The sequence below is a fragment of the Bombina bombina genome, chromosome 7, assembly GCF_027579735.1.
Source record: "Bombina bombina isolate aBomBom1 chromosome 7, aBomBom1.pri, whole genome shotgun sequence".
Classification (NCBI taxonomy): Eukaryota; Metazoa; Chordata; class Amphibia; order Anura; family Bombinatoridae; genus Bombina; species Bombina bombina.
The window spans coordinates 269,789,429-269,811,679 of record NC_069505.1 but is presented as its reverse complement, the minus strand read 5'-3'; the positions used below and the strand labels follow the sequence as shown (position 1 = coordinate 269,811,679).

At 36.5% G+C, this 22,251-nt stretch overlaps 1 protein-coding gene across 1 annotated transcript in view; it reads right to left on the bottom strand.

Annotated features, from left to right (window-relative positions):
* DCP1A (decapping mRNA 1A) overlaps nt 1-16,620 on the bottom strand; it is a 262,738-nt gene extending 246,118 nt beyond the window's left edge. Inside the window, exons 1-3 of the mRNA XM_053720746.1 lie at nt 16,252-16,620; nt 13,669-13,709; nt 9,854-9,981 (exon numbers count right to left, since the gene is read on the bottom strand). Of these exons, the coding sequence (XP_053576721.1) occupies nt 9,854-9,981; nt 13,669-13,709; nt 16,252-16,386 (304 nt within the window). The 5' untranslated portion in view covers nt 16,387-16,620. The remainder of the gene's footprint in view (nt 1-9,853; nt 9,982-13,668; nt 13,710-16,251) is intronic.
* Nucleotides 16,621-22,251: the final 5,631 nt, after the last annotated feature.

Sequence of the window (22,251 nt, the reverse complement as noted above, 5' to 3'; positions counted from 1 at the left end):
TAACGTTAAAAGTAAAAAGCTATTCTTTATTGTAGACACTTAAAAACAAGTAGAGCCTCAGCTCTGTATTAGCAATCTGGGGTCTCTAACGGCAACTGCAGACATGTTTCATGTGGCTCCTCCACACTTGATTGGTAAGCGCCGCTTTCTCTTTTTTTTAGTGCTTCAGATGCCTACCTAGATCTCGCAACACAGAAAACTATGGGAACAAAGCAGATTTAATAGAGGTAAATTGGTACGCTCTGTCTAAATCACAAAATAACAAATTCTTAGGTTTCATATACCATTAAATTATGCAATTCATTTTAGCTTGGTACCATTTATAAAAAAAAAAGAAAATAATATAATAATGCAAAGGATTACACTGCCACCACCCGACTACTTTATAACGCCACCTGGCTAGCAATACCACCAATGGTATGAATTTAAGGAATTGTTTTGTAGAAAGAGTATAAAAGCTCCCCTATTATAGTTATCAAGAGGGAGGAGAAAAAAAACTAATTAAAAAAAAAAGTTTTGAGACCATAAAATCTTAAGGCTTCATTCCATTTCCCATCTCCAGACTAAGTCCTGCAGCATTATCTCTGATATATGGGTCTCTGCTTTATTCTGACACACAGGCTAGAAATACTACCTATTGTACTATGCTGGTATGTGTAGAACACTGATCTTTAAATCACCAGTCAGCTGTTCAAACACGCACCTAGCCATTAGAGAAAAGAAAGAAAAAGGAACAGGTTTCAGAAGCTATCATGACTTACTTTCCAATCTTGCACATGTTGTGGAGAGTTAACAAAGTCATCAAAAAAATAAACAAGCATTCATTAAACCAATCTCAGCTGCTTATTTCAATGGCATTATATTATGTTAGATACTTGGGACACTTTAAAGATGTAAATAAATAGTTTATTTAAAGGAAAAAATATATTTAATTTTTTTATCAACCCTAACCTGATAAACTCGATTTTTTCAACATTTATTTATGGCTTGAGGGGGTTGTGGGTTTTTTTTGGGTGGGGTTTGCCTTTTTGTCTTCCAATCTCACATTTTCTCCATGGTTTAACCCCTTAACGACCAAGGACGTACGCCACACGTCCTCAAAAAAAATGCAGTTAATGACCGAGGACGTGTGGCGTACGTCCTTGGTCTGGAAAGAAGCTGGAAGCGATCCTGCTCGCTTCCAGCTGCTTTCCGGTTATTGCAGTGATGCCTCGATATGGAGGCATCCTGCAATAACCCCCCTTGGCCATCCGATGCAGAGAGAGCCACTCTGTGGCCCTCTCTGCACCGGACATCGATGGCCGGTATCGTTGGTGGGTGGGAGCTTACGTGGGAGGCGGGTGGGCGGCCATCGGTGCTCTATGTGGAGTGGAGGGGGGCGGGAGCGGGTGGGAACCGCTACACTACAGAAAAAAAAAGTTGAAAAAACAAAAATACACTAAAATGCAATCTAAGGGTCCTGGAAGGGGTTGGTCTCGGTGGGGGGGGGAAAGCTACACTACAGAAAAGGGAATTTTAAAAAAAAAGGCACATTTTGTTACAAAACTGGGTACTGGCAGACCGCTGCCAGTACCCAAGATGGCGCCCATTATAGCAGAGGGGAAGGGTTAGAGAGCAGTTTGGTGGGGGATCAGTGAGGTTGGGGTCTAAGGGGGGATCCTACAAAAAATACCTTTTATTTTAGTACTGGCAGAGTTTCTGCCAGTACTTAAGATGGCGGGGACAATTGTGGGGTGGGGAGGGAAGAGAGCTGTTTGGGAGGGATCAGGGGGTCTGATGTTTCAGGTGGGAGGCTGAGCTCTACACTAAAGCTAAAATTAACCCTGCAAGCTCCCTACAAGCTACATAATTAACCCCTTCACTGCTAGCCATAATACACGTGTGATGCGCAGCGGCATTTAGAGGCCTTCTAATTACCAAAAAGCAATGCCAAAGCCATATATGTCTGCTATTTCTGAACAAAGGGGATCCCAGAGAAGCATTTACAACCATTTGTGCCATAATTGCAGAAGCTGTTTGTAAATAATTTCAGTGAGAAACCTAAAATTGAGAAAAAATTAACGTTTTTTTTAATTTGATCGCATTTAGCGGTGAAATGGTGGCATGAAATATACCAAAATTGGCCTAGATCAATACTTGGGGTTGTCTACTACACTACACTAAAGCTAAAACTACCCCAAAAAGCTCCCTACATGCTCCCTAATTAACCCCTTCACTGCTGGGCATAATACACGTGTGGTGCGCAGTGGCATTTAGCGGCCTTCTAATTACCAAAAAGCAACACCAAAGTCATATATGTCTGCTATTTCTGAACAAAGGGGATCCCAGAGAAGAATTTACAACCATTTATGCCATAATTGCACAAGCTGTTTGTAAATAATTTAAGTTAGAAACCAAAAGTTTGTGAAAAAATTTGTGAAAAGTGAACGATTTTTTTCTATTTGATTGCATTTGGCGGTGAAATGGTGGCATGAAATATACCAAAATGTGCCTAGATCAATACTTTGGGTTGTCTACTAAAAAAAAAAATATATACATGTCAATGGATATTCAGAGATTCCTGAAAGATATCAGTGCTCTAATGTAACTATCGCTAATTTTGAAAAGAAATGGTTTGGAAATAGCAAAGTGCTACTTGTATTTATGGCCCTATAGTTTACAAAAAAAGCAAAGAACATGTAAACATTGGGTATTTCTAAACTCAGGACAAAATTTAGAAACTATTTAGCATGGGTGTTTTTTGGTGGTTGTAGATGTGTAACATATTTTGGGGGTCAAAGTTAGAAAAAGTGTGTTTTTTCCATTTTTTCCTCATATTTTATAATTTTTTTTATAGTAAATTATAAGATATGATGAAAATAAGGATATCTTTAGAAAGTCCATTTAATGGCGAGAAAAACGGTATATAATATGTGTGGGTACAGTAAATGAGTAAGAGGAAAATTACAGCTAAACACAAACACCTCAAAAATGTAAAAATAGCCTTGGTCCCAAACGGACAGAAAATGGAAATGTGGTCATTAAGGGGTTAAGAATAAAAATAAAAAAAGATTGAAAAAAAAAAAAGAACAAAACTAAAATTAAATGCAAGTTTGTATGCATATTTGTGATTATAAGACAAGTATTTACAGAACATAACAACTTAGGAGACTATACAACCCCCACACACACACACAATAAGCAAACATCATGGATCCTTTCTTAGAGGACATATGGATGCAGCGTAAGGTATTTGATTAGGGAGGGGCACTGGATAAAAGGGTTATGGTGAAAAAAAATAAGAGAGTTAGAGAGGCTCAGCCTGTGAGAGCCTGAGCAAAAGATAGGATGATGGTGGCTTTGAATCTTGACAAGCAGAGGAACAATATGAGGGATATGTGGAGAAGTATCACATTTTTCCAAAGTCTTCTTGCTTTATTTGAAATCTTAAAAAAAAAAAAAATCACTTGGACCCTTTGTCTCAAGCCAACAGGGCTGAATTTGGATTGGCTAGAAGTAAAAATCCTAAACACTTTCGTGCACCTGGCAGTTTTCCGTCTACAGAGGAGTGGTTGGTGTAATAAATAAGAAATTGAGCAACCTCAAGGCTGGCAAAGTGTCCTAATGGCATAAGTTTAAATTTCCTATACCACTGTTAACTGGAAAATAGGAAAAGGAGCTTTTGTATATTAGGCGAAATTCCCAATGCCCTAGCAGCAAATTATTGCATCCATGTGGCTCAAAAATTCAAGAAGTGCTCTACAGTAAGCATAAACGTTAAAGGGATATGAAACCCAATTTTCTTCTTTCATGATTCAGATAGAAAGTTGCTTAACTTTGCATGCTCTAATTTACTTCATTCTCTTGGTATCTTTATTTGAAAAATGCAGGAATGTAAAGCTTAGGAGGCAGCCCATTTTAGGTTCAGCACCCGAGTAGCCCTTGCCAACTGGTGGAACCAGGGTGCTGAAACAAAAATGTGCCGGCTCCTAAGCTTTCAATTCTCCTTTTTTTTTTAAATAAAAGATACCAAGAGAACGAAGTAAAATTGATAATAGGAGTAAATTAAAAAGTTGCTTAAAATTGCTGCTCTGTCTGAATTATGAAAGAAAAAGAATTTGGGTTTAGTATCCCTTTAACTTTCTGTGAAAATAGTTTGCAGCCAGGAAGATATAAGCTAAACTACAGTTATAAAAAATAGTTTTTAAACATTTTAACTAGAGATTATGTATTATTAGGCAATAATATTCACAAGAGTTGATAATTATTCAGAGTCTAAGCAGAGAATAGGGGTAGACAGATGTCAGTGTACTAACCCAAATACTGGGCCAAATTCTCTGCTTTATTTTGGGGGGGGTATATGCCCTTCTGGATGGCATTTCTTTTATGTATCACCTTGTGCAAGGCCTACAACTGTTTCAAGAGGTATCAAATAGTCCCCTCCTCATGCATTAAATGTATACTGATCAAATAAGGTCTCACCCCCTGTGACATTCTTATATTTTTTCGCAGGGTCTTGTTGTATGCTCTTGGATGGTTCAGTATTTAAATACTTTTCATAATTTATTTCAGCATTTGGAACATTGGGTGATTTTGTGGTTGGATTTTACGGATATGATCTGTCATTTTAAAGTTTGAGAACTTTATTGTTCAAATGTAGACTAATTCCTCTGTCAGAATACAAGGAAAAAAAATGTAGGATGTTACATGTGTAATTACTTTATGGTTGTCCACGTGAAAGGCTATAGAAGGTAATAGTGTGCACCTTTATACTATTAAACTTTACTCACCAGGTGTATTAAGAGGTATATCCAATCATGCAGGAAGTTTCTTATTTAACACTTTGGCCAAAGCATTCCTGAGAATTGTCTTCCACTTGTTGAATAGGACTTCAATAACACCACACAATGACCCATTTTATTTGCAAGTGTGAATTAAATTCATTTTTAAAATTACCCCTATAGATATCTAGGTGCACATGTGGTTACCAGAACACTCTAGTATCACTTTCATCCTCCTAATCTGTACCTGACGTGGGTGCCCTAAACTTTCGTAACAGGAGCTATTGCTAGCACAGCCAGCATTTGCTCCTAGAGAGGGCACTGTTCATACGTCATCATCCTCTCCTAACTGACCATTCATGCAAACAATCACACAATAAAAGACCATTAATCATTAAGTAAACATGTTTGTGTTTCTACTGTTGTGATTCCTGCTTTACTTTTAGGTTTGTCTCCCTGCGCCAAATTATGGCCATCTACTTGCCCTTTTCTTTTTATAGCATACAGCAATGTCTTACATTTTAACAATATGGCCATAGCCATCAGTTGCTTATCTTTGGCCCGTGTGTAGGTACCCAAAATTATCTCATGCTTAATAATAATTATAAACATATTGAAACAATTATTTCCTACAACACAGGCTGGAAAGCCAAAGATATACAAATACTAATATTTTCACAAAAATAAAATGGTGTTTTAGCTAACTAGGGGGATGGAATAACCTGAAAAAATATTTTGGCCCGCAGTAACAGAAAGACTGGAATATGTCCCTGGAATTGAAACTATACATGGGAAAGTATGACAATTTAACAATGCAAAACAGGTATCATTTGTTGAAGGAGCAATAATTCACTCCTGGGAGTTAGCTGAAAGCCAATGAGAAAAGGCAAATATGTGCAGCCACCAATCAGAAAGCTTGAGCCTACCTAGGTATACTTTTCAACAAATGACACACAATTAGTTAATAGAAATAAATTGGAAAGTTGTTTAAAATTGCATGCTCTGAATCATAAAAGAAAAAAAAATGCGGGTTTCATGTCCCTTAAAAAAAATAAATAAAAAAAAAAAACACACACAACATATATGGTCATCTCAAATTATGCAAATACATTTTTGAAATACATAATACTCTCATATTAAAACTTTTTTCCCTGAGTAAATACACACTGTGCAGATAGCTTTAAACATCATTTTGCTAAATTTGCCTTTTGTACAGTAATTTGATAAAAAAAAACAAAAAAACAGTTAATACAGAAGATTTACAATGCAATGAGAAGAATTTCAATTTGAAACTTTTTGCAAAATATCTGCATTTCCATTTTAAGTTATTACTTTGGCCATAGTTTGTAAATTGGATAGAACCTATCAAAGATACAGCAGTAGGTCACATGTACGCAGATCATCCAATCATGCATGCTTCAAGTGCAAGCAATGATGCAGCGATATTTTTTTTTTAAAAAAAAGTATTTCTTGCAGATAATGCTTTCAATCAAATATAAAATGCACCAGACTTCCAATTCAACCCCTATAAAATGTATAATATTTTGATTGGCTGGAATGAAAAGTCACACCCATATGTTCTTACAAGCAGCTATGTTACCTATGAAAGGAACAAAGCCATAATGCGTACAAGAACAAATACAAATAAATAATCTTATTCTCAATTCCTAGAAGCATATAACTCAGCAGGATGGCACATACATTTGGACGTGGCTGCTTTTCTCGCAGAGAGAATTGCCAGGCATCTCAAGACTGTAAACGCCTGTTTGGGTTATTTCAGACAGTTTGTTGTGAGTCACCGAGCTAGGTGAATATTTCTAAAAAGATATCTATATAGAATGCAGTGGAGAGTACGGACAGATCTATTTATTTTCACATGAAGATCTACAAAAATCAAAGGCACTTTCTAGGGGATTTGTTTCTGAAAATTCACTATCAAAACGACTTTGTTACAAATAGCATTTCCTTAACCATGGAAACAGCTTCACCACTTTCACAAAGCCATATTTGCTAAACGTTAATTTTAGATACACAGCTATAGAGCACATATTTTGCAGTGTTTTAATTATAACAGCTTTCTATCAGTTTAAACATTCTAAAGTATTATATCATCCTTATTAAAGGGACAGTCTAGTATTACTTAAACTTTCATTATTCAGATAGGACTTTTAATTTTAATCAACTTTCCAATTTACTTTTATCATCAAATTTGCTTTTTTCTCTTGGTATTCTTAGTTTAAACTAAACATAGGTAGGCTCATATGCTAATTTCTAAGCCTTTGAGGGCTGCCTCTTATCACAGGCTGTTTAATCTCTTTTCAACACAAATAGACAGAAAGTACACGTGGGCCATATAGATAACACTGTGTACAGGCACAGGGGTTATTTAAGATTTAGCACAAAACAATGCTAATGCAAGACAATAGATAATAAACAGTCACAGTCATGTGATCAGGGGGCTGTCAGAAGATGCTTAGACACAAGGTAATCACAGAGGTAAAAAGTATATTAATATAACAGTGTTGGTTATGCAAAACTGGGGAATGGGTAATAAAGGGATTATCTATCTATTCAAACAATAACAATTCTATGGTAGACTGTCAGCACATATTGCTCCCACATGCAAGCAGCTGCTCCAAATTAGTGCTGCAGTGAGAGGGGACGGGGAATAATGCGAGTCCCATGCTCTGTGTCTGCTGCCTGCCCTAGCACTGTACAGCCTGCAACACAACAGGGAGGGAGGCGGGAGCTGAGCTTCCGGGAGGCCACCCACACAAGGTAGGAGCCGAGACCCCTGCGCTCCCTCCCAGTTTGTTGTGTACCGCAGGTGGGGGAAGGAATCAACTTCCAAAGCATGGGCTTGTACAGGGAGGGAGTTATATATATATATATATATATATATATATATATCCATTATGTATAATAGGGGATTGGACATGGTCTTGAAAATATTTACAATTGTAAAGTAAATGTACTATTATGCAGTAATATCAGATTATGTAGTAATATCCGATATCAACTTCAGGTAACAGAATAAGTAAATAAGTCACAATAACTCTGAGAATGGTAATGATCTTTAATTATCACTACTGTACCACCATTATTATCACCTGACATTTTAGTACTATATTGTGAAAATTATATGGGACGAGACCTTTCTGCCTGACTTGTCATATGGCACACGGACCATAAACCTGGATTGTAATTACATACATGTTCTGTGCGCAGTGGCTAAGCAGCCTAAAAGTAAGTGTTTTTCCCTAAAATTAATTAGGATCTGCAGGCGCACTAAGTGAAAATGAATAGGACTGGAAAGGGTTAAAGGGGCATGACACCCACACTTTTTCTTTCATGATTTAGAAAGAGAATGCAATTTTAATCATCTTTCTAATTTACTTATATTATCTAATTTGTTTTATTCTCTTGATATTCTTTGCTGAAAAGCATATCTAGATATGCTCAGGAGCTGCTGATTGGTTGCTGCACATAGAAGCCTTGTGTAATTGGCTCACCATGTGCATTGCTTTTTCTTCAACTAAGGATATCTAAAAAATTTAGCAAAATAAATAGAAGTAAATTGTAATGTTGTTTAAATTTCTATTCTCAATCTGAGTCATGAAAGAAAGATTTTGGGTTTAGTGGCCCTTTAAGAAATAGTAAATACAGGAGTTGAAAAGGAGCGAGTAAAAATAAGAGTCAGGGAAAGATGTATACAATTAGATAGTTTTATCAGTGTATAACTCTTAACGAGGCAACGATTAAAAGAGAAATGAAACCTGAATTTTTTCTTTCATGATTAAGAAAGAGAATACAAATTTTAAACAACATTCCAATTTACTTCTATCATCTAATTTACTTCCTTCTTAAAGAAATAGCAATGCACATGGGTGAGCTAATCACAAAGCATCTTTATGCAGCCACAAATCAGCAGCTTCTGAGCCTATTTATATATGCCTTTCAACAAATAATATCAGGAGAATGAAGCAAATTAGATAACAGAAGTAAATTGGAATATTGTTTACAATTGCATGCTCTTTCTAAATCATGGGGGGGGGGGATGGGTTTTATGTCCCTTTAACTTTTATGATTCAGATAAAGCCTGCAATTTGAAACAACTTTCCAAATTTCACTTCTATTATCTAATTTGATTTGTCCTCTTGGTATCTTTTGTTGATGAGCATACCTAGGTAGCCTCAAGAGCAGCAATGCACTGCTGGGATCTAACTGTTTATTGGTGGCTGCATATATATGCCTTTTGCCATTGGCTCACCTGATGTGTTCATCTAGCTCCCCGTAGGGCATTAATGCCCCTGAGCCTACACTTCAACAAAAGATACCAAGAGAACAAAATAAATTTGGATAACAAACATAAATTCGAAAGTTATTTAAAACTGCATATTGTATCAAAATCATTAATTTTTACTTCACTCTCAGAATTAGAAGTAAAATTTGCCAACCTTGGTATCTAGCTCTCTGGCACATGATCTACATCTCTACCTTACATTAAAGCTGAAAAATGCTTCCTTCTTAAAGAATAGAAGAAGAAAAAAAAAGTGCAGAGACGAACCATTTATCATGCAAAGCAAATGGAATCCAAGAATTGATACTTTGATTGAAAATGTCAGATGCCTGGTAGTTTTACAACAGGTTAATGCCCTATGCAGGCGTCCCCTCTGATCAGAACCCAATGTCACATTTTATACTACCTAGAGCAGGTCTTTCAGCATCTGATTAGTTGTGCTTATGTCCCATCTTACAATAGAAGCCAGACTACTAAATTCATTAAATGGATCACATATATACTAGATCAGACAGCATCATGGGAAATGTAGTTCCAAAACCTCTGGAGGACCAAGTTTTAGAATGCCTGTACTAAATAAATGCAAATTTAAAATAAGTTCCTCATTAGCAGAAAGGCAAAACAAGGATTACACCAACCACAAAATCTACAATGTAGTTTGTATTTAATAAATCATATGAGACGGTATCAAGAAAATAAAATAAGGTTTTCAATTTTACAGTCTAAGAAACTAACAAAAGCCTAATACATGCTATTACTCATATAAACATACACACAAGAGATAGACACTCACAGCTGGAATTCCGATACAGAAGGAACGGTTCGTGAAGCTGAAATTCCAAATCCTTGTTTACTGGTTCTACTAGATTATGCATATTTAGGCGATTCATGATGGTGAAGCCATGGTATGGTGAAGCCGACCTAGAGTACAGAAACACAGGTTATTGCCATATAAAATCAATTAAATTCCAGATTAAAAAAAAACAATGTGTGTGTGTGTGCACGAGAAAGAGAGATAGATTGTTAATAAAAATACTTTGCATTCCATATATTGTGCTTTCTGCAAAGTTATTGTCTAAAAGTGTTTGGTTTACTGTGTAAAAGTGTTAGGCCACCACCCGCTTTGTTGTTTTAGCAACGTTTTAATGACCATCCATATTTATTTTTGTCTCTTTATTAAGATACTAACAGAAAATATGTACACAAAATATAAAAAAAATAAGTAAAACACAATTTTCAGAACAAAATGGCTTCTTCAGGCAAAAGTCATTATTTAGTGTGACCTCCCTTGGACTAAGCACATTTTTAATTATTTTGAGACTGTGCTGAAGTTTTCTGATGTAATCTTCTGGTATATTATACCAGGCTTCTTTCAGCACTTCCTAGAGTTCTTCTTTAGATTTAGGTTGTCTTTTATTTCTCTCTCTGTCCAGGTGATCCCATACAGCCTCTATAATATTCAGGTCTGGACTCTGATGAGGCCACTCCATGACTGTCAGTGTTTTATCAGCTGTTTTTATCTCCAAATATGATTTAACTGCATTAGCAGTGTGCTTGAGATCGTTACCATGCTAGAAGAAAAAAAAAAAAAAAAAAAAAAACCCATTCCCAATAAGGCGCCTTCCAAGAAGGAAGGGGATAATGAATCAAAACCTGTCTGTACTTTCAGCATTCATAATCCCATCAATTCGGACAATATCGCCAACACCACTGGCAGAAATGAAGCCCCAAATCAGCTTCAGCACAGGATGAGAAATGGTGGTAAATTAGTAGTAAAGGGATGTCAAATATTTTAGTTTGCACATAACCCAATACATACAATTTTCTGTACAGAAATGTTTGCCAGCCAGTTGTCATAATTCAGTAAGTGTGTGGGGACAGATTAATACAATTTTCTAACAATAACAGCAGCTTATATAGTGCTTTTCTCCAGGTTGGACTCAAATCGCTTTCACACATGATATTTACATAAGAGGGTTAGAAGTTACAGATTTAATTCCTAAAAGGCTTGTGTAAATAGGTAGGTCTTTAGTATTTGAAAATGTCCAGAAAAGAGGTTTCTTTCACTGTGCTGGGAATAGTGTTCCATAGAGTTTGGGTGGCACGGCTAAAAGCTTGCAAGTTGGAGTGCGAGTTGGGACATAGGGCACCAGTAATTCTTTTAAATAGCTTGGTCCCTGCCTGGTCATGCAGATTTGTAGGATAGCAGGCCTATCTTGAATAGTATGCACCATTTTATTGGCAGCCAGTGGAGGATGGATGTTACATGGCAAGATTTTGGCTGGCCAGTTGGCAGCCTTGCTGCAGCGTTTTGTACCAACTGAAGGCGATTGAGTAGTTTTTTTTCTGGGAGACCATTTTAAAGTGCATTGCAGTAGTCCAAACGCAATGTCACCAGTGCATGGCTGGTCATGGGAAGATCTTCTGTAGGAATCAGGTGCCTGATCCTGGCTATATTCTATAAATGAAAAAATGAGGCTTGTACTTTGTCTGATTTATGATGTTTCAAAGAAAGTTCACTGTCAAGCATGACACCAAGATTTCTTACTAGATTTGAGGTTTGAAGTTTTGATCTTCCACATTCTAGAATATTTTTTTATCTTGTTGCAGCTAAGTTATCATCATACTACAGGGCTTGAGAAACCCAGGAGCCTGGAAGCCACTGGCTCCTAACTTTTTGGGTTATTCTCCATATATCTATATACAAATACCACTGTCTGGCTCCTAAAAATATCTTGCTCTAAATATTCTACTGGTTCCTAAACTTTAAACACATTTGTCAAGCATGACATACTATATCTACCCATTATAAGTACTTCTGTTTCGACTGGGTTTAGTTTGAACTAACTGGCACCCATCCATTCCAAGAGATCAGCAATACATTTATTGCCCTAAATTTTAGCCAGGTGTTCAGTAAAATCATTCAGGTAGTGTGCCCATTAAATAGGTCCTGAAGTCACATGAAGGTGAATGCATCCCCCAATTATATGGATGAAAAAAAATTGTCTTTCGTGATTCAGATAGAGAATACAATTTTAAACAACTTTCCAAATTACTTCTATTATTTAATTTGCTTCTTTCTCTTGTTATCCTTTGCTGAAAGGTTTATATAGCAAAGCTCAGGAGCAGCAAAGAACCTTGGTTCTAGCTGCTGATTGGTGTCTGCATACAACATAAATATAACACAATAAAGAGCACTTTCACCTTAAGGGCAACTGCCAGGGTGCCAGCGGTTAAATATAGAGAAGGCACTCACAGCCCTCGACTAGTCGATTGTAAAAATATTAGTCATGCACACCCTGTGACTCAGCAACATCCAGCCCTGGGTGCTAAATAGCACTCCAAAAAAGCTGTGATGTCACCAGAGCCACAGGCAGTTAACCCCAGTCCGGAATGGGTGCAAGAAACAAGGGAGATTACAAATAAAAAGTAATACAACACATAGAAACACCCAGCACTCACCAGCTAGCTCACAGCTAAGATAAAATCACAACTGGAAAGGTTAGTTACCGCATCTGGCCAAATGGGAAAGCTCAGGCACCACGTCAAGGTCCTTTCCACTGCCTGAGTCCCTAACACAGCCACACCATCATGCGAGCTCACAAAGTGAAACAAACTGAGAACAAAGAAGGGGTCCACAGGTGGATGTAATCACCCAGAGAAAATACAAAACATGGAAGGGAACTGCACTCCAAGACCGGACCAGGTACACATCCTGTGACTCCAAAAAAGCTGTGATGTCACCAGAGCCACAGGCAGTTAACCCCAGTCCGGAATGGGTGCAAGAAACAAGGGGGATTACAAATAAAAAGTAATACAACACACCCCTTCTTTGTTCTCAGTTTGTTTCGCTTTGTGAGCTCGCATGATGGTGTGGCTGTGTTAGGGACTCAGGCAGTGGAAAGGACCTTGACGTGGTGCCTGAGCTTTCCCTTTTGGCCAGATGCGGTAACTAACCTTTCCAGTTGTGATTTTATCTTAGATGTGAGCTAGCTGGTGAGTGCTGGGCGTTTCTAAGTGTTGTATTACTTTTTATTTGTAATCCCCCTTGTTTCTTGCACCCATTCCGGACTGGGGTTAACTGCCTGTGGCTCTGGTGACATCACAGCTTTTTTGGAGTGCTATTTAGCACCCAGGGCTGGATGTTGCTGAGTCACAGGATGTGTACCTGGTCCGGTCTTGGAGTGCAGTTCCCTTCCATGTTTTGTATTTTCTCTGGGTGATTACATCCACCTGTGCACCCCTTCTTTGTTCTCAGTTTGTTTCGCTTTGTGAGCTCGCATGATGGTGTGGCTGTGTTAGGGACTCAGGCAGTGGAAAGGACCTTGACGTGGTGCCTGAGCTTTCCCATTTGGCCAGATGCGGTAACTAACCTTTCCAGTTGCGATTTTATCTTAGCTGTGAGCTAGCTGGTGAGTGCTGGGTGTTTCTATGTGTTTTATATATATACGACAGACATTACAAATGACAAAATAAAGGTAAAGGAGCAAGTAAAATGGATCATTGGATCAAAGATATTGCAAAATCAATGTTAACTACATTTGAAAACAAGACAATGTGTGTGCAAAAAAAAAAAAAAGTTATAATATATTTAACGGGCAAACATACCTTGTGTAGACAAATAAGGTCCCCTCTATGTCAGTCTTCTCCTACAAAACCAAGAAAAACAAATTAACAATAAGACATTTAAAATAGACTAATAGAAATCAATCTAACTGCAATTTCATAGCAAAGTAATTTAAAAATGTTCTTTAAAGTTAACTTTTAAGCTATCAGTGACTCACAAACCCCAGAAGTCACAAGAGGTATGCGCTTAAAGGGCCATTATACACTCATTTTTTTCTTTGCATAAATGTATTGTAAATGATCTATTTATAAAGCCCATAAAGTTTTTGTTTTTTTAAATGTATAATTTTGCTTATTTTTAAATAACATTGCTCTGATTTTCAGACTCCTAACCAAGCCCCAAAGTTTTATTTGAATACCGTCAGCTACCTTCTCCAGCTTGCTCCTGTTTGTGTAAAGGGTCTTTTCATATGCAAAAGAAGGGGGAGGGGGGAGTGTCTTTTTTTCCCCACTTGCAGTGGGCTTTCCAACTGCCTTTTCAACAGAGCTAAACTGAAAGCTTCTAAGTACGTTTTTAAACCATTTTATACTGGATTTTTATATCAGTATCTGTGCATCATATTCCTTATAGTAGTGTCTATTACATGCAGTTATATGAAAATGAGTGTATACTGTCCCTTTAAATATATATATATATATATATATATATATATATATATATATATATATATATATATATATATATATATATATATATATATATATATATATATATATATACCTAAAATGGGCCAGCTACAAAGCTTTTATAAATAAAGATAGCAAGAGAACGAAGAAAAATTAATAATAGGAGTAAATTAGAAAGTTGCTTAAAAGTACATGCTCTATCTGAATCATGAAATAAAATATTTGGGTTTACTATCCCTTTAAGCCTGCCATCTTCTTCATTAGTTTCCTCCCAAATGCACATACCTAACCAAACATGAAAAACCACACTGACATTAGCTGGGGCTGCCATCAGGAGATTATCTTTTAATTAAATAAAAAGGGGGGCTGTCACTGCAAGTTGTGAGATGTCTCCCATATAAGTAATTGAGCTCACTGGGAAGACAAGTTAGCAGGGAGCACACTTTAAAATTTAAATCCTGCAGCTAATACATGAGATTACTTTGCTTTTAATGTACAGTATCTTATTGTTGCCTCTATTTTCGTATACATGTGCTATTCTGTTAGGGTTATAAGCATTTTTTGCATATGTTGACACAATCCCTCAACCTTTCAGTTTTTAAGAATAAAGTTAAGAAAAAAGGGGTAAAAAATGTTAAAAGGGATATGTATATAGTATACATCACTTATATTGTAGATTGACAGATTGAAAACCAATTTCTTTCTTTCCTGATTCAGATGAAACATGTGATTTTAAACAAATTTCCAATTTACTTCTATTATTTAAATTTGTTTTCTTGATATCCTTTGTTGAAAGAAATATACCTAGGTAGAGGCAGGAGCTGCTGATTGGTGACTGCACATATATTCCTCATCTTATTGGCTCACCCGGATCATTTAGCTATTTCCCAGTAGTTCATTGCTACGTTTTCAATGAAGGATACCCAGAGAATGAAGCAAATTATATAATAGAAGTCAAATGGAAAGATGTTTAAAATTGTATGGACTATCTGTATCATGAAAATATTTGGGTTTCATGTCCCTTTAAGAGAATTTTAGCTAAACCCATAGACACTTCTGTTCAGCCAACTAGAAGAGGCAGGAACAATAATTTTGCAATAAGGAAAATATGCTTTAAATGTAAGTTTTCACAGCAGTTTTGCAGGTGCAGCATAGATTTATTACAATCTCTACTGTGCGCCTTAAATAGTTTTTCCCCTCTGGATTTTCAATACGAATTTTAAGGTTTCCATAATATTTTTTTACAGTGCGATTTAATGACAATTTTTAATGTAATTAATCAATGTAATTTTGTATGAATATTTTTATTTAAAAAATCTCATTTATTTTTTTTTTTTGTATGATTTTTAAGTCACATTTTGTTTTTGTGGGCATAGGGACTGCCTTCCCCATGCTCTCAATACAGTACAATTTCTGTATAATAACATAATTCCTAGTTCTTTGTGTATAATAACAATTTGCACATAGTGACAGCTGTAACAAGGGTGCTGTGTAGTACAATCTGTATATAGTAACAACCTTCTCCATGTTGTGCCCAGTGCCAGCCTTCCTTAGGAAGTTAATAATTATTCTGTACACAAGTCCCTGGCCAGAGCACAGGGAGTGCAGTCACTATGCCCAGGGAGGGCAGTCACTATGCTCATGGAAACCATTCCCTATGCCCAGAGCATAGGATGGGTGTTATTTAAAAGCTTGATACAAACATATGGCTCGCCTCCTGTTATTCGGTCACTAAACATGTAATAATCTCTATTTTTGCTATACCCAGAACATTTTTTATGGCTGTAGTTGCACACAAAGTATAATGATGAGAGCACAGGTGAAGCTGTCACTAGAAACTATGCCCATAATTGGTTTCTGCTTCTAGGGGCTGTCAGGATATTGCTTTACAAAGAGCATTGGCTGTCACTATACACAGCCCCGGGCCGGGAGACTCACCCACTCGTTCGTCTTGGCACTGAAGCTGTACAGAGCCACCTGCCCTGTGACGTCCACGATGCCATTAATGTAGGGGTCAGTGTGCCTGAGGGCTGCCAGGCTCATCTCATGCCCGGCTTTACTGCGCGCCTCCATCTTGTTGTCATAGGACGCGCCGCGGTGTCACAGCTTAAATCTCCCCCCGGCTCCAGCGGCCTAGACACAAGAGTTCCTGGAAGTCAAAGCTCCTGTTCCTCCCCCGGAGAATGGTGTGGTGTGCTGGGGTGGTACTATGGACAGCATGGGGCGATAATATTTAATGGCATCCGGTTATCTCGTACTCTGATTCTCGTTCAGTTCGATAACTTGTGTAAACCCCTTGGCTAAGCATTGTTGCCATCCATACCACGGGGCTTATACGGGAGTCTAAGCTTAGTGAGTTATACGTTATGCCAGAGAAAGTTGCAAACAGTACAGTGAGTATAAAGTGGGGTCATCATGCACTTCTAAACAGCAGGCAAATTGTCATTGGTGTGCTATGGCTAAAAAAAACACTGTAATAAATGCCATAGACTCAACAAAAATGGAGAAATAGTCCATACTGGATATTACTCTTAAATGCCCCACTTTTAAGAGCAAATCCCTCCTTGTACCAAAAATCCAAAAGTAACCCTCGCAATATCTAGTCTGTGAGACTATATATATATATATTGTGGGTAAAGTCAGATATTGGGTAAGCCTAGTATCCTGAGCACTGAGTAGGAAAAATAAAAAAAAACTTTTATTGTAGATAATGTAAAAACAGCATAGACATGCAGGGGTCAAGGAAAGAAGGTTATTCTGGCGCGTTTTGTGTCGTTAATGGCGCTTAATCATAGGATACTCAAGTAAGTAACCACTACCTTTTTAAGTAGGTGCCCAACCAATCAGAGGCAAGAAACTTTGCCTCACATGGGAACAACCCACTCAGAAATAAGGTGGAATTACATGATGCATAAAAACAACATTAATAGATAAACGTCAAATTTACCAAGATTGTTACTAAGTTCCTTGAAAAGTTGCTGAACAGGTTGCTGGCAAGTTATATACAAACATAAGATTTTTTTTTTTTTAAATAAACTCTATACTTTAAACACTATATTTTAAACAAGGCGGTTAATCTAATTAATTTTCAAAAAAAGAGAGGAAATGAGTGGAAATAAAGCTTGTTGTTGGAGGACAAAATAATAGAGCTAATGACCCAGGACATTTATAAGAGGCTTTTTTGGGGATATATATGGTACTTTTACATAACTCTTAAAAATTAGTTTTGGATCTCAATCTATAAAATACGAAATGTCCCATTCCAAATTCATGCCTTTAGGGTGTCTTGTGTCTAATTTAAGAATCCAGAATAGTTCCCTTTTTGTGAGGAATTTGTGTCTATCCCTCCCCTGGGATGTCTTATTATGATTTCAATGGTCTGCGCTCCAAAGTTCGTAACATTGGTGAAGTGCATGCCATTGAAATGTTTTGCTACAGCAGAATCCTTGTTGAAATTTTCAACATCTTTTAGGTGCTCTCTTACTCTGTCTCGGAGTTCTCTGGAGGTCTGTCCAACATATTGTTGTTGGCAATGGGTGCACGTTAATAAATATATGACCCACCTGGTCCTGCAAGTAGCGTAAAAGTTGATATCAAAGGATTAGTTACAGATGAGAAAAATGTATTACCTTCTATTGTCGTTTTGCTTGCTTTACAATTATAATTGTTACATTTGAAATTACCCTTATGATTTAACTAGTAGTATTGTTTTTTTTTTAGTTTGGATCATACTGGGAGACAATTTTGAACCTAATGCTGTTGGTTTTCTTGATACAAATTTACACTTGTCTATAATTGGTGCTAGGAAAATATCATTACTCAACAGTTTAATATGTTTTTTCAAAATACTGACAACCGTATTGTACTACGATGAATAGGGGGTGCTAAAGATAACAGCTCCTTCTGAAAATGAGTGATTAAGCCTATCCTTAGGTTTACTGCCTACTCTGGCTTCCTCCTGGGCTATACAGAGGAGTTTCTACCTTTACCCCCTATTTTAAAGTCTAGTTTTTAATTATTCAGATTGTTTATGATAGATTAGGTCACAATTTGTGTTCCTCCTTAATCTAAGGAATTGACTCCTAGGTATAGAATTTAAAAGATGATATGGATGTGCTGATTTTGCATGTAAAATGGTGTTACCTGCTGTTGGTTTACGGTATGTGCTAGATATTATATCGCCTGTGTCTGATACACTTTCCAGTGTAAGGTCCAATAAGTTGATTTTATAAGTATTAATTTCACCTGTAAAGCGTAGTTGAACATTGTTGTCACTAAGGTAATTCAAGAAGTCTGTTATGTCAATGTTTTTACCTTCCTTATTGTCTAGTATGAATACCATATAGTCTATGAAACGATTATACAACACTATATCCTGAATAAATAGATTGTGGTCAGTGAAAATGTACTGGAGTTCCCACCAACCCACAAATAAATTTGCATAAGAGGGGGCAAATGTTGCCCCCATTGCTGTACCACATAGTTGTAAGTAAAAAAACATTGTCAAATAAAAAATAATTGTGGGTTAGCAGAAACTCCAGACATTCACACAAGAAGATTTTCTCTTCTTCAAGATAGGATGTATCCCTATCCAGAAACTACCTCACAGCTCTTATTCCCAAATGGTGGGGAATGCATGAGTATAGGGACTCAACATCAACCACTGCCCAACAGAATGTTTTTTTTTCCATTTTATTTTTTTAAGGTTTTCCAATAGATGATTTGTGTTCCTAAGGTAGCTATATAAATTATGGACAAGAGGCTGGAGGATAGTATCCAAAAGGAAGCCTATGCTTGAGACGATGGGTCTACCAGGGGGGGGGGATTTTAAATCCTTGTGGATCTTGGGTACATGGTGGAAGATAGGGATTTCAGGTGAATTGGGAACTAAAAGTTCCACTTCTCTACGTTGTAATAAACCCAATGCTAATTCTTCCTCCAGTAGGGCACCAAGATCCTTTTTAAATTTTGTGGTGGGATTTGAAGGAAGGCTACTGTAGGTGACATTGTCTGACAGCTGCCTTTTTTTGCTTCAGCAATATAACTGGACTTGTTTTTATCCTTTAGACCATTTAGGGCAATTTGCTCCTTTCTAGAAAGATTATTTCTAACTGGATGGTGTGTGTTTGATTCTATTTCAGAAGCTACCCTAATAAGGTCTTTTTCAACACTCCTCTGGAATGCATTCATGTAAGGTCCTTTAACTTGTATCGGATACAAATCCTTATTTTTTATTATAGGAGGGTTAATTGACCGAGTTCCAGGACCATGAATTGGATCCCTACTCTCTGAAAGATGTCAAATAACCTCCAGGGCACCGAAATTTGAGAATTCCTTTAGGTCGGTTTGTTCACAATCTAGGATAGATGTTATTGGGTGCTTGTCTTCATTAGACTTCTCCTATTTCAAATATTGCTGATCCGTGTTAAAGTATATTTTTTATGTCAGTTTTTGAACAAATTTATTGACATCTAGTATAGTCTCAAATAGAGAAAACTTGTTGGTGGGAGCAAATCCAAGTCCTTTGGACAAAAGTGTGATTTCTTCCTTTGTAAGGTTATAATATGAAAGGTTAACAATGTTGAGACTGTCGTCTGATTTTTCTTTGATTTCTTGGTGTTTTTTCTTTCTCTTTTCTTCCCAATTCACCTGTAATCCCTATCTTCCACCATGTACCCAAGATCCACAAGGATTTAAACCCCCCCCCTGGTAGACCCATCATCTCAGGCATAGGCTCCCTTTTGGAGCCTGTGTCCTAGTGGATGGATACTATCCTTCAGCCTCTTGTCCATAATTTTTATAGCTACCTTAGGGACTCAAATCATCTATTGGAAAACCTTAAAAGAATAAAATGGAAACAAACATTCTGTTGGGCAGTGGTTGATATTGAGTCCCTATACTCATGCATTCCCCACCATTTGGGAATAAGAGCTGTGAGGTGGTTTCTGGATAGGGATACATCCTATCTTGAAGAAGAGAACATCTTCTTGTGTGAATGTTTGGAGTTTATGCTAACCCACAATTATGTTTTATTTGACAATGTTTTTTACTTACAGCTATGTGGTACAGCAATGGGGGCAAAATTTACTCCCTCTTGTGCTAATTTATTTGTGGGTTGGTGGGAACTCCAGTACATTTTCACTGACCAAAATCCATTTATTCAGGATATAGTCTTGTATAATCGTTTCATAGACAATATGGTATTCATACTAGACAATAAGGAAGGTAAAAACATTGACATAACAGACTTCTTGAATTACCTTAGTGACAACAATGTTCAACTACGATTTACAGGTGAAAGAAATGAATACATATCGTAAACCAACAGCAGGTAACACCATTTTACATGCAAAATCAGCACATTCATGCCATCTTTTAAACTCTATACCTAGGAGTCAATTCCTTAGATTAAGGAGGAACACAAAGTGTGACCTAATCTATCATAAACAATCTGATGAATTAAAAACTAGACTTTAAAATAGGGGGTACAGTCAGAAACTCCTCTGTATAGCCCAGGAGGTAGCCAGAGTAGGCAGTAAACCTAAGAATAGGCTTAATCACTCATTTTCAGAAGGAGCTGTTATCTTTAGCACCCCCTATTCATCGAAAGACAATAAGGTTGTCAGTATTTTAAAAAAAAATATTATAATGCTAAGTATTGATAGTCTCCTAGCACCAATTATAGACAAGTGTCAGTATATGGCTGTGTTATAATACAATATATTTAAAAATTATTCTTTAAAACCAAACCCCCCAATAAAATGCATATAAAAAACAATAAAATTAATGTAAATTCCTAAATTCTTTATATTAGTAAAAATTTATAGACACATTGAATTATATTTATAGGAAACCAGATATGAATCAAACTATACCAGTGTAAACTGTTATAATATGCTATACAAAGATCATAAAAAAATACCTTATTCACAATAATCTCCCAAATCAGAGTTGTATTTAAATATCACAATGAAATATCACCGTATGGGTCACTAACTTCCAGACAACTATATTTAAGCTATTTAGCCCACAAATGATTCTATACAACTCTAATTAAAACACCAGAAGTTATATATATATATATATATATATATATATATATATATATATATTCTAAATGTAAACAGCCAGTTTATATGCAAATTTATCTAAGCTGAAATGAATGATTAATTATGTACAATTAAGACAAATTCTAAAATATATTTATATATTTGCAAAGATAAATTACTTAGCATTAATGATTAGTTTTAAAATACACAGGGCTATGAAACACAAGTTTAAAATACAAATTGTCCTTTTAAAATTACTAACTGCAATTTAGTAATAGTTATCAAATACCTTTGATTTAAATATTAAAATATAGAACAGTCATACATCACCAACATGAGCCAATTTAGTATTCCAATCTTTTCCAAGTATTTTCAAATCACCTCATATGAAGAAAAGTTATTGCATAGATCAAGAAGTTAGTCTCAGCTTTTTGCTTAAAGTGATTGTGTCCCAAGTATGGCAGCCGGTTATTCAATCACAAGTTTCAACAGACAAAATACTTCCTCCTCTTCCTTGCATTCAGCTTTTCTTATATCTAATCATTGGTGATCTGTTTTTGGTTACGTTCCATGGTGCTTGTCTTGGATTGGCCCTAACGGAGCTTGTCCGTGGTCTGCCCTTAGAGTTGAAACATTCGATTGACTTATTTGCATGTGTTCTAATAGATAATTCATTTGGTTGTCATACCAGTTTTAATGCCCTAGGGGGCAGCAGACAACCGCAAATATCTTCACCATCAATATTGCTAACCATTTAATACATCCTAAAGTGATTATTTAAACTACTTTACTTCCTTGTATTAATCATTTACAATTTTAATTATAGATGGGATGATATAATGTCATTTTTCTGATTACTCCAATACCAAATACAAGTATGTTCCAAGTG